Source organism: Labrus bergylta, chromosome 15, assembly GCF_963930695.1.
Source record: "Labrus bergylta chromosome 15, fLabBer1.1, whole genome shotgun sequence".
NCBI classification, from domain to species: domain Eukaryota; kingdom Metazoa; phylum Chordata; class Actinopteri; order Labriformes; family Labridae; genus Labrus; species Labrus bergylta.
The window spans coordinates 10,723,595-10,738,836 of record NC_089209.1 but is presented as its reverse complement, the minus strand read 5'-3'; the positions used below and the strand labels follow the sequence as shown (position 1 = coordinate 10,738,836).

Here is a 15,242-nt window from a genome sequence, read left to right as displayed (position 1 = left end):
TTTTACAAAAGACTAAACCTTGGTCATCTTCATTAAACAAGTTGTATCTCTGCTGGGCGGGTATGAATCTTTGACCTTTAAATCTGAACATGGTTGTCACTGATGTACTTTGCTGCACAAGAAAAATACAAGTAATAAACATAAAAAAAATGGAATGTGTGCTCATCATAATTACTTAAAAATTGTATCAAGTAAAAACTTTTATTTGACCAAAACATCAATTTGAGACTGATGTCTTTTGCATTAGCTCACTGTTGTAAAGGTAACTGGATGTTTTATTAATGACACTATGATAATGATATTTATTGACAAACTGGGATGTGTTAGCCTAACTGAAAAATCTCGGTTTGGTGTATTTCCCACCTTTTATTGATTTGTATAGACAGCTTTAGATAACTGTAGGCCTGACTTCCGGGTTAGCCGGATTTCAAAGTAAGCGTTTCCGAGCGATTTCTGACACATCATTACAAACTGTATATGGTCCAATTTCCTGTAAAAAAAAAACAAAAAAAAAAAACTTAAGACTAACTAAAATATTTGAAAAGTTATTCCAAAATTGTTAATTTCTACAAAGCAGAACTGGAATAAGTGAGCATGTAAAAACTACAACTTCCATTACGTCATCATAACTCCGTTTCCTCCTGCTGTTTGACATCGCTGGGACCCCTCTCGTCTTCTTATCTGTTAAGTTTAGTCTGCGAAAATTGTTATGTAAAAAAAGGTCGCTTAAGAGAAACTTAATAATAAAATAAATAAAATAATACTAAATCATTTGCATGAAACGACCGTCCTTTTCCTCGCATATGACGTGAGCCGGAAGATGCCATGTGGACAAAGGATCAGATGCTAAATTTATTATAGTATGAGTATTTAAAAACGTAAAGTTATAATCAATTAGAGAGCTCACATCCGTATTTATTCCGGAAGTTCCACTTCTTTCTATGGCTTAACCAGCACGACGAGTCAGGTTAGCACAGGGTGAAGACACAGGGAAACACTTACCTTGGCTCAGAGAAAAAAAACATCCACCATCCAGGAGGCTACAAAGGATCAAAAAAACAAAAAAAAGTGAACATGTTTAGTAGGCTAATTAAGAAATACTGGAAATGTTATATTTGCTTTATTTTTGAGCCTTAGATCGATGTTTGAACAAAGCCGTCTCTTATTCACATATTCAAAATCGTCAAATATTTGCACAAAAACCATGTGAAACTGTATTTCTGACACACAAAATTCTGTTAAATTTCTGGCCGGAGGCTCTTCATCAAACCTTTAAGAAGGAGCATAAATACAAATTATGGTTGTTTGAAAATTAAAATCATCTAGATTTGAAGTTGTATTCATTTTATAGAACCTGATTCCTTTTCCTTTACGTTACAATAATATTAACTAATAAAATTAAAGAAAAAGTGTGTTAGCACTGTCAACATTTATTTTTTACAGCTTGAGACTGGATAAAGGGCTGAAATAAAGCACACCTGGTTCAAAGATTGACCCAAATCCCATTTAGACCTCTATAATGAGACAAAAACCTGAATTATGAAGAACCCATTGAAACAGGTTGTAGCCTACTATAATATGATGACTGGCAGGGAATCCTCAGCAGTCTCTTCCACTGCTCCCTCATGTGGTTGTTCAGTAGATGACTACAAACCTGATGAAGTACAAATACCTCAACTGCTGCCTTTATCAGCTTCTCTTTGCCTTGACTTGACTGGGGAAAGGATGTATTTTAGGGACGATCGTTTATTATGTTTTTTGTTTAACTGAACTATTGTATTTATGAACATGAAATCATACTGGATCATTTGAACTCTAAGGGCCTCGTTATTGAACATATAGGCATTTAAAGTGCAGATACCGCCTTGTATTGATAAATATTATCGCATTTCTCATGTTTGTGTTTTTGTTTTTTTAACTCTCTACATGGTGGCCAGTGAGAGTTTCTCCTGGTCTCAGTTTCCCTGGAGAACATAGATCCAAGCACTGATTGCTTTAGAATGGGGAAAATGTTCTTCTATGTGCATATCACACATTATTTTAGCCCCAATATAAGGGTCCTGTCTTTTTTATTTCTGTGAATCTTGGATTGGATTTTGAAGTATGTCTGAGATGTTTTACTTGATTGGAAATAAAAACATATTTTATTGGCATTAAAGTAGGCCTCTGTATAATGTATTGCAGTGGTTTATTGCTTTGTCTAGTTTTAAAGTCAGATTGTACATTTCAGTGACACTTGTTTTTAACTTTTGCCCATTATTTTGTCAATTCTTTGCACAGGACGTAGTTCTCCACCTTGTATTGAATACAGAAAATAAAGTAATGTTCTACATGGCTGTTAAATATAGCTTATTAATGGCTGAATACAAAAGTCCTCATCTATAGCTGGCAAATTACATTGTTTAAAGTATAATTATAACTTTTTATGCAAAAAAGTAGACAGTCTTGCAACCAAACAAACGTTCAACAAGTGTTAATTTATTTTTATCTTTTGGGGCTTTTTTGTGCCTTTTATTGGAGGGATAGGACAGTAAATAGAGACGGACATCAGGGAGAGAGATTAAGGAATGACCACTGCGACACCAGCACCCCAACTTTCAGCAAGTGTTAAGTAATTATCGGTCAATTCATTTAGTTCCACACTAATTGTAGCCTTAGCCTTGATCAATTTCAAAATAAAGTTGTCAATGTTCCAAACTGTCAATTGGTGAGAAAAAGCTTTTCTTTAATATTTGTTTTGGTTAATTAATGCTTTTATTTCTGACCGTGTGCAGGAGATAGACTGAGATCAAATCTGAAGAGAAAGCAAGCAAGATGTTTACCAAAATATACTTCTTGCCACGTTCAAACCAAGGTCACTGCCTTGACATTGCATAAATCTTTAATCCAAAAGTCACTGTAGTGCTTCTGAAACTACAAAATTTAAAAGTGACTTTCTTTTTTGTAAATTTTATTGATAAAAAAATTAAATATCTAACAGAAGGATTAACAGATTAATTGTCTTGTTCGTTGAATAGTCAAAGATTATGTACTCAAAACTGCTAATTATCAGTTACAGTGAAAAGACCAGCCGGGCAGCTTTTCAAAGCCAGTCCAACTAATTCAATCCTGTCATTTGAGATGACAAAAAACCCCAACTAATTATATCTGCCTGTCATTTAAAGGAGTGAGATGGATTGATAAATCAGTTCAACTGTAAGACTGAAACTGAATGTAAGCGAAAGCAGAGTTTAAATCGTAGTATTTCTTTATTCCTTCAGTCCCCCTGCTTCTCCACTAGGGGGCAACCTGTTGCCGCTGTATCATCGCTCGGCATCAGGACTGTGAAGGACACATCCAAAGCAGATAAATCACCTCAACACATCTGACTCACAAAAGACACTGGTGTTTCTTCACAACCTCTCTCTCTCTCTCTGTTCTCCTGCTCGTCTTTAATGTCCCAGCATCTCGCTTTTTATCACCAGCTGTCTCTGTGCTGAGCACATCCAGGCTGGAGAGGGGTCCATTAAAAGAACGCCTTCTTCTTTACTGTTCCATTTTGTTACCTGCCATCATTTCCCTAAACAACTCCTTTTTTTTTCTCACATGAAATATCTGGAGATGGCGTCCTCAAGGTCAGCTACTTTTAAGGTGGTGATATTGGATGTGTTGTGATGATGAGATGAAGACAAGGTAAAAAAAAGAAGAGCGAAATAAAGGATAAACAGTGCCATAAAAAAAAATGGTGTGTGTGTTTTCAGAGGCCGAAGAGAGGACAGGAGCACATATCTTCACCTTCTTTCTCTCCATCGTCCTATCCCTCATCCCTAAACTGCGTGTTGACCTTTGTAGTACCGCCTCCAGGCTGTATGCTTTAACCTTTCCAGTGAGATAGAGGGGGCCCCTGCACTGGGAATACAAGATAAATCACAACCGCTGTCTGTTAATGCGATGTACGACAACACACACCAGCATGTACACACTGCTGAAACCTTTGTCCTGTGTCCTCCCCCCCCCCCCAAAAAAACCCCCAACACACTCACGCACATGAACATCCCTTTATATAGATGTGCCCAGCATTGGTGCACTGCGTTGTCAGTAATACGAGTGCACCCTGAATTATTCATCCTTTATTTAAATGAGGGATGATAGCCAGGAGTGTGTTTTTTAGGTATCCTTTCTTCTTGTTTGAGTAAAACACAGGGGTCATTAGGAGTCATTTCTGGTCAATTTTGTATGATCAACCATGCTCCAGAGAAAGACAGAAAGAGAGAGAGAGAGTGAGAGAAAATCCCATTTACTTTCTGTGCATTGGGAATTCATGTTGAGAGAGATCAAAGGGGACAGACAAAGAGATGAGAGAATCGACATCTTCTCGTCTCCATTTGGCTCCCTGTGAGAGGAGGAAAATTACTTTAAAGCTGCTGCCTTGATGAAAGAAAAGGGCGTTATGCCTGATGTATTCCTCTAGAGGTGGAATCAACAGTATGAATGACTCAAAGGGAGAGAGAGAGAGAGCAGTGGAGAGAGAGGGGACATTTGTTTGAGAGAACCTAATGGGGGATTTTGGTGAGGGGCGAGAGTGCTGTTTGACAGAAGTGAACAAAACAGCAATTCTACTGTCAGAAATGACTGCCTCTCTGCACTGTTATTTCCGGTGTGTGCATTACCAAAAACATGGGAACGCTAAAACCACAGCTTTTGGCCGACCACCACAGTGGGGTTTAATTCCATCTAAAGTGGTTTGCAGACACAGATGCCAGTATGTCCATGGGAAAGCCAAAGTACCAGTTTTCTCTTATTGATAAATCTGATTGCATGAAGTGTCTTTTAAGGTCATCCATTGGGTTGTGATCAGCTGACAAGCCTTGCATAAAAACTAAACTAAATTTGTCATATTTATTTAATGTCACATTTTTCTTTCCACATATATTCCCTGTCCCCTTGGTCTATTTAATATGGTTTTAACACTAGATAATGTAAGTTGCAAACACTAATGCATGTAAGTAATGTGGGTTATTTTAATGGCAGTAAGGTTTGTATTTTTCGCTTCAGTTTTTCATCCGGCCAGGTTACGTTAAAATTAGCTCATTTTGTCGACCTTAAAGGACATCAGAAGTCATCGTCTATAGCAGGTTGAGTGTTAAACCAAATAAAAATCTTGACAGTTTTGTAGATATAAAAGCTACATGGTAAGAAGTCCATACCTTATTTAGACAGACCGTGTCAGGAATCAGGGATTTACTTTGGTAACAAAGTGACATTAAATAAGTGACTTCTTGGGTCTGAGTTTGAAAAAAGTGTTTTTCTTCTCTGACTTTTTCACTATTTTGCAACAAACTTTATATTTGTATTTATATCAAATTTACAAAGTATATAAAATGGCAGTTTCAGTTAGTTTTCACATAATTTACTCAGGATTTTTTAGTTGATAAAATAAGTCCCACTCAGGACTGCAACATATGGCCTCAGATGTTATAGATAAGGATAACTTCAGGGATATTTCTAGATCAAAGTGTCTCATGTGTGTGCTTCTGTTACATTAGTGATCAATCAACAGAGGTCATTACATACTGAGCTCATCTGCAGAATCAGTTTGTGTTTTTTTCTTTACACAGAGCACCAGCAACATCTGAAAATGTAATATTGTGTCACATTCAGAAACAACCTTGTTTTTCACAGGAGAAATTTGAAAAAAAAAAAAAAGGTCTTGTAAATTGAAATAGCCTCCAAACATACAATTTGGTCCTCTCACCCTTATTCAACCAGCTCTGTCATTTTTTTTTTTTTTGACAGAGCTGTCAAAGCCAAAGCGTCCTAGTTATACGTAAAGCAAATAGAAATGAAAACATTGTCAGTGAAAAGACTCATGGGGTAACGGAGACGCCAGGAGCAGGGTGAATCACTTAGCAAGCTGTGCTCCTCCATTCTGCAGCTGCCACCCACCACAACACATCTGCCACTGGGAAGAAAAAAAAAAAACACAGCAGATAGACACAAAAAAATCACATCCTAATAAATAGCAACACGACACAAAAGATCACTTCTTCAAATTGAAATTCATTTGCAGGGGTAACAGGGTTCTTTCTCCCCGGGTACATACGTGACTGTAGAAACCCACATACAGGTGCAGACTGAACATAAAAATGCACATGCTCACATGCAAGTACAAATAGTTCCAGTAAGACCGTTAGATTTCTTCACATGGGGCCGATGCTTGTTCCAATACCTCCCCCGTGCTATCTCTGGGCAGACACATGCCACTGCTGGGCGAGGTCCTAATGCGTACCAAATCACCACTTTTCAACCAGCAACGCCCACCCGGCTCAGCTCCTTCACTGCACTCCTGCTTTTATTACATTTCCCCAGGATTTCATATTATACACGCTGAACTCCACAGAAAGGAGTCGAAGCTCATTTTTTTCAACCTGAAATGGCAACAGAAGGGGAATCATCTACCCCGGGCTGAATGTTGCACCAAAAAAAAAAAAAAACTGCTGCTAGCTTTGTTGATATATGAGCCACATGGTAACAAATCATTAAATGATTTACACACACGGTGCCAGGAATCACTGACTTGCCTCAGGGAGGATGAATAAAATGATGATGAATTATTTACTTTTTGTTTTAAAGCAACATGTATGTTTGCAGTTTGAACTTCTTTAAAATAACAAAACAGAAACACAATTTTGCCCAAACTTGTTATTTTCATTTTCCATTGTTTTCATATTTGCACAATAAGTAGCCTAGTTACTCATTTGCCTCTTAGAGTTCAAGTTAGTTATCTCACATTTTGCTCAGATTACATTTTTTGACATGAAATTATATTTCCAAGTGTATCTGGATGATTTGCAGTGATTAGCATGTTCATAGTTGATTGCAGTCAGCAGCTTTTCTAGGCATGACAAGTAGCCTACAGTTAGCATATTCTGAATGTTTACGGTGCGTAATATGTATACAAACCTGTGTTATTGTACATTCAATTTTCTGGAGAATAACTTGAAGTAAAGATTTCACACCCATGCTAATGCTAGCACACTATCATGCTAGCCCTGACATTGCTTACACATTTATCAGGTTTAATTTTCCACCAAACTAACCACCTCAGTTTAGCATGTTAGCATGCTAACATTCACTGATTAGTAATTACCGCTCAGTACAGCTGGAGTCGATGGGGGAATTGAGTAGATTTGAGTATTGAGTTGACCCTATGAGTACTTCAAATCTGACCTTAAGTTTTGACAAAAGTTTTCCTGATGTGGATATGATTATTTAAGATACATTTCACATGTTAACCTGATGTTGGGTGTAGTTATTAAACAAAAAGTCAGAACAATATTAAAGTTGGATTCAACCTCTGGGAAACGTGAATATTACAACAAAATGTATTTTAAATTGATCCAATAGTTGTTGAACATTTCAGTGTGATATAACTGTTGGATGACCAACTTGTTTGATGCTGCCATTAGGAGAATGAATAAATGAATAAATGTTTTTTAACAATAGCAGCACAGAAATGTTTGTTTTATGGTCAACAGAGCCAGTTAAATACATGAAAGTCCCATTGCACACTGCATGGTGCGACTGTAAGTACATGTAATGTTTCCATTAAGTAGTCCTGACCAGTGATTTATGTTTGGACATAATGATCTAACACAGTCAGGAATAATAAGGGAATTAAAAACAACTATTTAAGCTCTATGGCAAATTCCTAGACTGTAAACACACTCCTATAACATCTCTTGTCACATCTTTCTTTCAACCTGCTCTGCTCTATGTAATGACTTTACAAGTACATGTTCTGCTACTTGTTTAAAAGAAAAATCAAAGTGGACTTACATGAATCTTAATGGGGATTCTGAATTATTAAAAACCATTGGGAAATGAGCAGAGGAATACATTTCCTCCTTCACAGAACCTTCCTTGGCAGGTGCTATTAGCCTACAATATCTGTATGACGAACCAAAGTCACATTCAGAAAGCAATTTTCTGTCCACAACGCAATCTCGACCATTAATTGCCTAATGAACAAGATGTTATCCAAGGATACCTTTCCAATGAGCACTTAGGAAAAGGAGGAAGAGGTTTTAATATGATGGAAATAAGTGTGACAGACTAAACGGTCCCCGCTGAACGCATTGACGCAGACTCTGACCTTGCCTGTCAATCTGGAGGGCAGACAGGGTGGCCGTTTGTGTTGTGGCGGCAGAAACGGTTTTCATCATTACTCCCAGAAAATCTTGTCAGAAGCCGAGGGCTGTCTGACCGCCCGCCGCAGCCTGTGGGGGGGGAAATAACAATAAACAATGAAAAATCAGAGAGGCAGAAGGCGTGGAACAGTCTGGGGTGCTTTTTGTCAGGCCGTGCAGCCCTCTGGGTATCATTTTGAATGCTATATACTTACGGTCATCTGGATTTTGTGTTCTCAGAGGTGCAGTTTTGAAAATCTGTGGTCAGAGAAAGCCATACACACCCTGGCACACAGCCAGGTGGATACTGAGCAGGCCAGTCAGAAGAAAAAAAAAAAGAGCTGCTCAACAAGCTTACAATGTTGATTTGATTAACATTTTACCAATTACCTAATGCATTTCTTTTGATAACACAAATCAAGTCTATGGGCGGTTAATCAATTAGAAGAGGCTGACATTTCAGAAAATTGCAAGACATAATGCTCATCATTATGCTTGATGGTTTCACTCTGAATTCCCATAATGCATCCTGTGCTGCGTTCATTTGGTACCAAAAGACCGTAAAAAGTTGCGTGAATAATATCCAGTCAAAGTACAATTATGACATTTTTAATGACATTATTTGTAAAACCTTGCATCAATGTTGAATTCCATGAGCTCGTATTTGTTTTCCCGACAGGACAGCAAATCCTTTGGAGGCGTTTCAAAGAAATGTTTCCAGGTATTCAATCACTTCAGCTGGCACCACGAGATACAGATGCGAGGAAATGACAAGCAGCATTGGTAGAAGGCCAATGAGTTTCAGGATTATGTCTTCTTCCCTGTCAATTATCATAATGCGGTCGCCTCAAATGAGTCATTAACTTTCCATTTGTGTACAGCAGAGATGTCATCACTAGCTTTGGCCGGGGTGTGGGTGTTTGTTATCTCTGAATTCCCAGGATTAACAGGTTGAAAGATGATTGGGTTTGTGTGGGGAGTGAGGGGAAGTGAAGATGTTGCCTACCAAGTTTGCTTGTCATTTAACAACATAAACAGAGATAACGGAGAGAACGTGTCGTGGGGCCAAATGTGATCGTGTTGATTTAAGATGAAGAACACATCTGGAGACAATTAGAGGATAAATGTTCAAGTCCCCTGGAGGAAACAGGAGTGAAACACCTGGCGCATGACCAAAGGTGAGACACTTATGATGCGAACATACATTAAGAGTCTCATAACTGCCGAGCATTCCCACGTACTGCATCTGAACTCTTCACATACATTCACAAGTTGCCCATCATTGAGGGTTAAAATGAGTCCCTAACGCTTGGAACAAAAGTTTAGAAAACAATGTTGTAACTTTGTAGCTGTCGAGGAGCTCTTAATTACATTTCATGAGTTTCCTAGTTGGACTGGTGAGAGTTTTAAATTTTAATACGCTCTCTTCCCTGTTGGCTAAACATTTGGAACGTGAAGATAACATTTTAAACTGAGCATATTCCATTAGCCATCAAGTGAAAGGGGATATTTTAAATTTCAAAGCAGCCATAAAAAAATGTTGTGTTGATAGTTTTCCTCTCCACAGCTTAGTATCATTTTCTTCTACTGTTATTAAGTTCCATTAATAAAAAATAATATTTCAGCGTTGTAGGATTGTTTCAACTATGAGAATTGACTTATTTCTAGCCTCGTATTATAGAATCCATAAATGCAAATGACTCTGGAACTGTTCCGTTGAATTTCCAATTTCCAAAAGTCGTAATCAATGGGCGCAGACGAAAAAAAAGAAGCCTTTTTTGGACGCTACAACCAATCACAGCAAAGAACACATGCTTCTAGGCTAGGTAGCTGGAGCCAACATTTTAATGATACAGCACCCAATTCAACATAATGTGAGGAAGTTTGATTCAAGGATATTCTTTGCCTTTATTTTAGATCACACAGTGGATAGAGTAGAGAGAGAGAGAGAGAGAGAGAGGGTGAGTGAGAGAGAGAGAGAGAGAGAGAGTGGGGAGAAACATATGGGAAATGCAGGTCGGACTTGAACCCAGCCGCACGCTTGGAGGACTATACCTCCGTACATGGGGCGGGACATAGGCTGTCTGTTCCCCGGCATATTTTTGATTTAAAGGAAACACATCGTGGTTAAATGTAAGATTAGAAACGATTTAACACTGAGTGGATACTTTAATATTTGAGAACCTTCAACATTGGTGGGAGCCTTCGTCATTGTTTATGGAAATGAGTCAACAACTCTCAAACCGTGATAAACAGATAAAGGTTTCTTATTGGTCGACATGAGCCAGGTCAGGTGGAAATCAGTCTGGAGTGAGAAACCAGACATATCAGCCAAATCATTTAAAAAATGAGCTTGCAGACTCATCTTGTGCCCGGGCTTACTTGTTTCATAATTTTCCAGCATTGAGTCACATTTGACATCTGTAAGTGCAATTCTTTTACTTTATTATGTCTAAATCTTCAGGACTTGATAATAGTCAAAGCCTACACTGTTCCCTGGAAACTTCAGCTATATTCATCTTCAACAAAGCAACATTTCCTAGCTTTACTACATCTATCATAGTGACTCATCATGGCTACTTGTTGTCAGAATGACTTTGCTGAAAGGACTGTTCCAGTTTTAAGAATGAGTCACTACCTTTCCTTCATTGAGCACCGCTAAAATGTTTACAGTTTATTTGCCCTTACCCACTAAAAATAACCCATCACATTGTCCCCAGATAGCACGCACAGCTGGCCCCACGATACCCACCGACAAAAGACTGAGTCTCTGAACGATGAGAGATGATGATCCCTACACAGCAGAGTTTGAAGCCCGATCGCCAACGCGTGACAGAGTTTGAGGGCTGAGTTGGTATCTGCTACATATTTTGTCCACAGGAGGGGGCTACCATGATACAAAGTACTACAAAACTTCTTGTTCTTGTACAAAAACAAACATTTTTGTAGAAATCCTGCATTTTAAACAACAACTGATACAGAGTGAAAACTGCAGACAGCGTATGAGGGCGGACATGAATAAGGACTTTGACAGTTTACAGGCCTGGTAGAAAGTTCTTAGCGATGGAAGAACTTTGGCACGAGAAAGGCGTTACAGAAGAGAATGATGAGCATTTGACAAGGTCAGCATAGATGATTTCAAACTAAACATCACTTTATACATCAGTTCATAGTAAACCATTTGGCACTGACTACCGTTCCCTTTCATGGTGTGAGATTATCATTTTAAAATCATTTGAAAGAAACTCAAGCCACTGAAGGGAGGGGGGGGGGGAGGGGGGCAGATGGGGTCACACACACATGGAGGTAAGACAAAAGGGCTTTGACATCAACAGAAAAACTACATCAGGTGTTACTGTCACAATAAGAGTTTGCCCCGTCTGCACAGGTGTCACATGTCTGTGTGTGTATGTGTGCATATAGGTGTGTGTTATGTGTGTGTTTAAGTCCACTTCTAGTGTGGACTACATTTACCTTTTGTCCCCAAAAACCTTCTTTATCTCCTCTTTTCAATGAACACACTTTTCAGTCCTTTCCTTCCTTTCCAGCTCCCTTCTAGTGAACGTCACAGTGAGGTGACACTGCTCAGGTATCTATATTTCCACAGGAAACATCTGTCTACATAAGCGAGTGGGTTCAAAAGAATCCTGTTTGGACTGCTAACCTCAGTCTGCCGTTGAGTCAGCATTGATTCGAACCCCCGCGGGCCCCTCAGCGGTTTGAATCGAGGGCGCACTTTCTTTCAGGGGTTTTTCCCAGTGTTCATGCCATGGTTTCCTTCCCTGGGAGTCTCCTGTCGTTGAACGTGTGCATGTTAATGACCTCCTCCGTCTTGACGATGACGGGCGGCTGAGGCTTCTGTTTGAGGCGGCGTTGGCACTTCAGAGAGACGCGCAGCTCGTCCATCATGGCGCTGCAGAATGATCGCTGCGGGAAGAAAACCGGAAAGAGGAAGAGTTATGGACGGCACCGTGCTGTTGGCAAAAAAAATCTCCAAACGATGCAGACCAGAGTCACTGCTGATGCTTTACTGAGGAAGTTTTATTATTCAACGTAAGATGTATTGTTTCTCCTCTCTTTAAACATGATCTCTGTGTTTCTATCATCAAACATGACAAGTATGTGAACATCCAAACATTACCTGCATTGAACATGAAAATGATAAAAACAGCTCAAAACCAAACCAACCAAAAAAACATGATGACATACAATTCAATCACAATTACACTTCAAATGACTCCCTATGAGTCAAGTTGGAACAAAAACAGATTCTACAAATATCACTTTGCAACTTACAATAAAATATATATTTAGACTTTGGAAAACTGTGTTTCTAACAATGTTCTGTATTCTCTGGAGACTGTTTAGTCAATTTAAAGACTCATTTAGATCTAGATTTAGTTTTTCTTCTTGGTTTCTTTTTATATATTATTATTGATGTTATTTGTATTGTGTTTTCTACAGTCCCAAGTGTCCACTTGACTTCAGGCTGGTCTGAATACTTCATGTCTTTATCGGCCCGTACTTTACAGGCGGTGAATTTTTAAAATAATGAATCTGTTTTGATTTTATGAAGGGCATGATTTATGCATCATTATGGGTGTGACTGATCTGGCGGTGAGTGGGGCTGACAGTAGCTGTGGGTCAGGAGGCTTAAGGCCCTCCTCAGCTGCACCTCTTTGCTTGTTAGGTTCACCCATGGCAACGGCCATCAACGGGCTAGAGAAGCGCACTACAGAAACCAATGGGTGACGTCACTTAGACTACATCCGTGTCTTCAACAGTCTATGAACCCTCTTTATATTGATAGTTTTCATAGCTTAAAGCATTTACTACATTTCCCAGAGTGATGTTAGAAACTTTGTTTTGCACAAGTACTTTTGTATAAGTAACCTGCACTTACATTTAGGTTGATTATCATTAGTTAATCTGTGGGATTGACAGGTCTTAATATAAACTTTGCTTTATGTCATCAGCATAGGGCTCTGAGTCTTTGTAAGCTTGAGACACTATTTCTGAATATTGTGGTCACACTTTCCTCATTAAGAGGGGCTGTTCATTCATATGTTCATCCTATTAAGACATTTATTATAATCTTTCATGCTGGTGATCTCCTCTTGTGTGTAGAACGCATACTGTATTACTGTTTTGATTGTGCCCATGACAGCTCATTGCTGAAAACACAGTCGATGTTTTATTGTCTGGCTGTTTTCTCTGTTCGTGACTAAAGCGCATCCAACTCACTGATCCAAGATCAGTAAGTGTAGAAGAAGCGCCCCTCCCTAGCCGGGTCTTTCACTCCAAACCCACGGTAATGCATCAGTTTTATTGAAACTTAGATTTTATTTGATGTCTGCTCCAGAGCCACATTACACTTTTAACAGCAGTTTTATAAGGGCCATGTAGCACTCCTCATGATGAGTTCACGGACGTCACGTTAAACGAAAAGAATCTGTGAGTGGCCTCTGTTAAATTCAATGTGTCTGATGAAGCTATCATTGCAGGTTGAACCATCAGAAAGCTGAAAATAAGTCTTCACAATGACTTATTAACATGTGTTTCAACATTTGTGAGGCCCAGCTTCTTGTTTTAAATCCTAAACAAACTTTTCTGTAGGAAGAATCGTCCATTTAAGGTCTGATGTGTCCTAGATTTTTCCCTTCTTACAGCCTTACCGCCACACAGTGGACTGACTGCTGTTTCAAAGCCTTCTGCTGAGATCAAAGAGAATCATTCAACACTGGCAATGATTGATGCGCAAACAGAAAATGTAAAGATATTGAATAAAGGACAGAATATCCACTCCTCAGCAGATTCAATCCAAAAATATTGGTATGGTACGTTTCTTTTAAAAAACATCAATCACACTCAAACGGTGACATGCGTTATATAACTTCCATAACAAGTGCCTCTGTTGTGCCTGCATTATGTATGTGCTGTGAAATCCTATAAAACGTCAATATGCTGGTGCACTGATGTTGCCAAGCCGAATCCCCATACATCCACTTTGTGATTATGCAAAATGTAATTCTCATTCTTAGAGGGTGTAGGAGGAGAGAGGATGTAAGAGAGGAGGCAGAGCACTAAAGTACCAAGCTATTATTTCTTCTGTCTGTGTATGTGTGTGTGTGTGTGTGTTTGTGTGTGTGTGTGTGTGTGTGTGTGTGTGTGTGGGGGAGCGTAGGTGTATGAGATGGATATCTGTAGGTGGCTCATGCACCAGGTGTTTTTTTTCCTTTCTCTGCATATTTGCATTTGTTTTTGTGCCGTATGAATGAGATATTTTGAACACTGGGTGAGATGAGTGATTACAGACAAAGAAAAGGGGCAGGAGGATGAGAAAGAAAGAAAGTGAAAAACAAGAAGTGGGGATATGGATTAGAGTGATGGAGAAGACGAAGAGATGAAGGGGGGTGGGGGGGCGGTGATGTGAGGGTGGTGGAGGTTGGCAGGGGAAGAAAATAGAGAAGGAGAGGCTTGTTGTCAGCATGTAAATTACTAGCACCTTGGCAGCCTAGAGACTGTGGCATTTGCAAATCATCTGAATATTGTGACCCAGCCTTGCAGCTCTTGATTAATGATAGCTACAATGTGCTCTGAAACATATGCAGACTGTGGAAAAAAAATGCCCCAAACTAATTATTATTATAATGAAGCAACACGCCGCGGCGCTGTGCTAATTTTGTAGATGTAAATAATTTAAAAGAGGCCATCTAAAGGACTTTCACAATGTTCTGAAAAACATCACTGTACAAGTTAAAGAGCACTAAAATACACACGCCGTGCTGTGTGATGAATCATGTGCACTCAGTCCTAAAATAGAGTGCAGATAGAAAAGTCTGGATATTCATTCCCATGCTAGAAAGAAACATAACCAGAGGGAGAGGGGGGGAGAAAAAAAGCTGCAGCATTGTATACATGCTGAACGGATCGACATTTCAGACAAAGCTCAAGATGAAGGGATACATTTACATTTTCACAAGTCACTATGAACATCAGAATATTTCTTGGATGACTGAATCATTCCTGTTGTCCATACTGGCTGTGGAGAAAAAGATCCAATCCTACATAACA

General features: G+C 39.0%; 1 protein-coding gene across 2 annotated transcripts in view; it reads right to left on the bottom strand.

Annotated features, from left to right (window-relative positions):
• Positions 1-8,761: 8,761 nt before the first annotated feature.
• The window catches only part of LOC109989694 (glutamate receptor ionotropic, kainate 2), a 69,981-nt gene continuing 63,500 nt past the window's right edge, over positions 8,762-15,242 (bottom strand). For both annotated transcript variants that reach the window (XM_020641548.3, XM_020641549.3), the window contains exon 16: positions 8,762-12,095. In XM_020641548.3, coding sequence (XP_020497204.1) covers positions 11,931-12,095 — 165 coding nt within the window. In that variant the 3' untranslated portion in view covers positions 8,762-11,930. The remainder of the gene's footprint in view (positions 12,096-15,242) is intronic.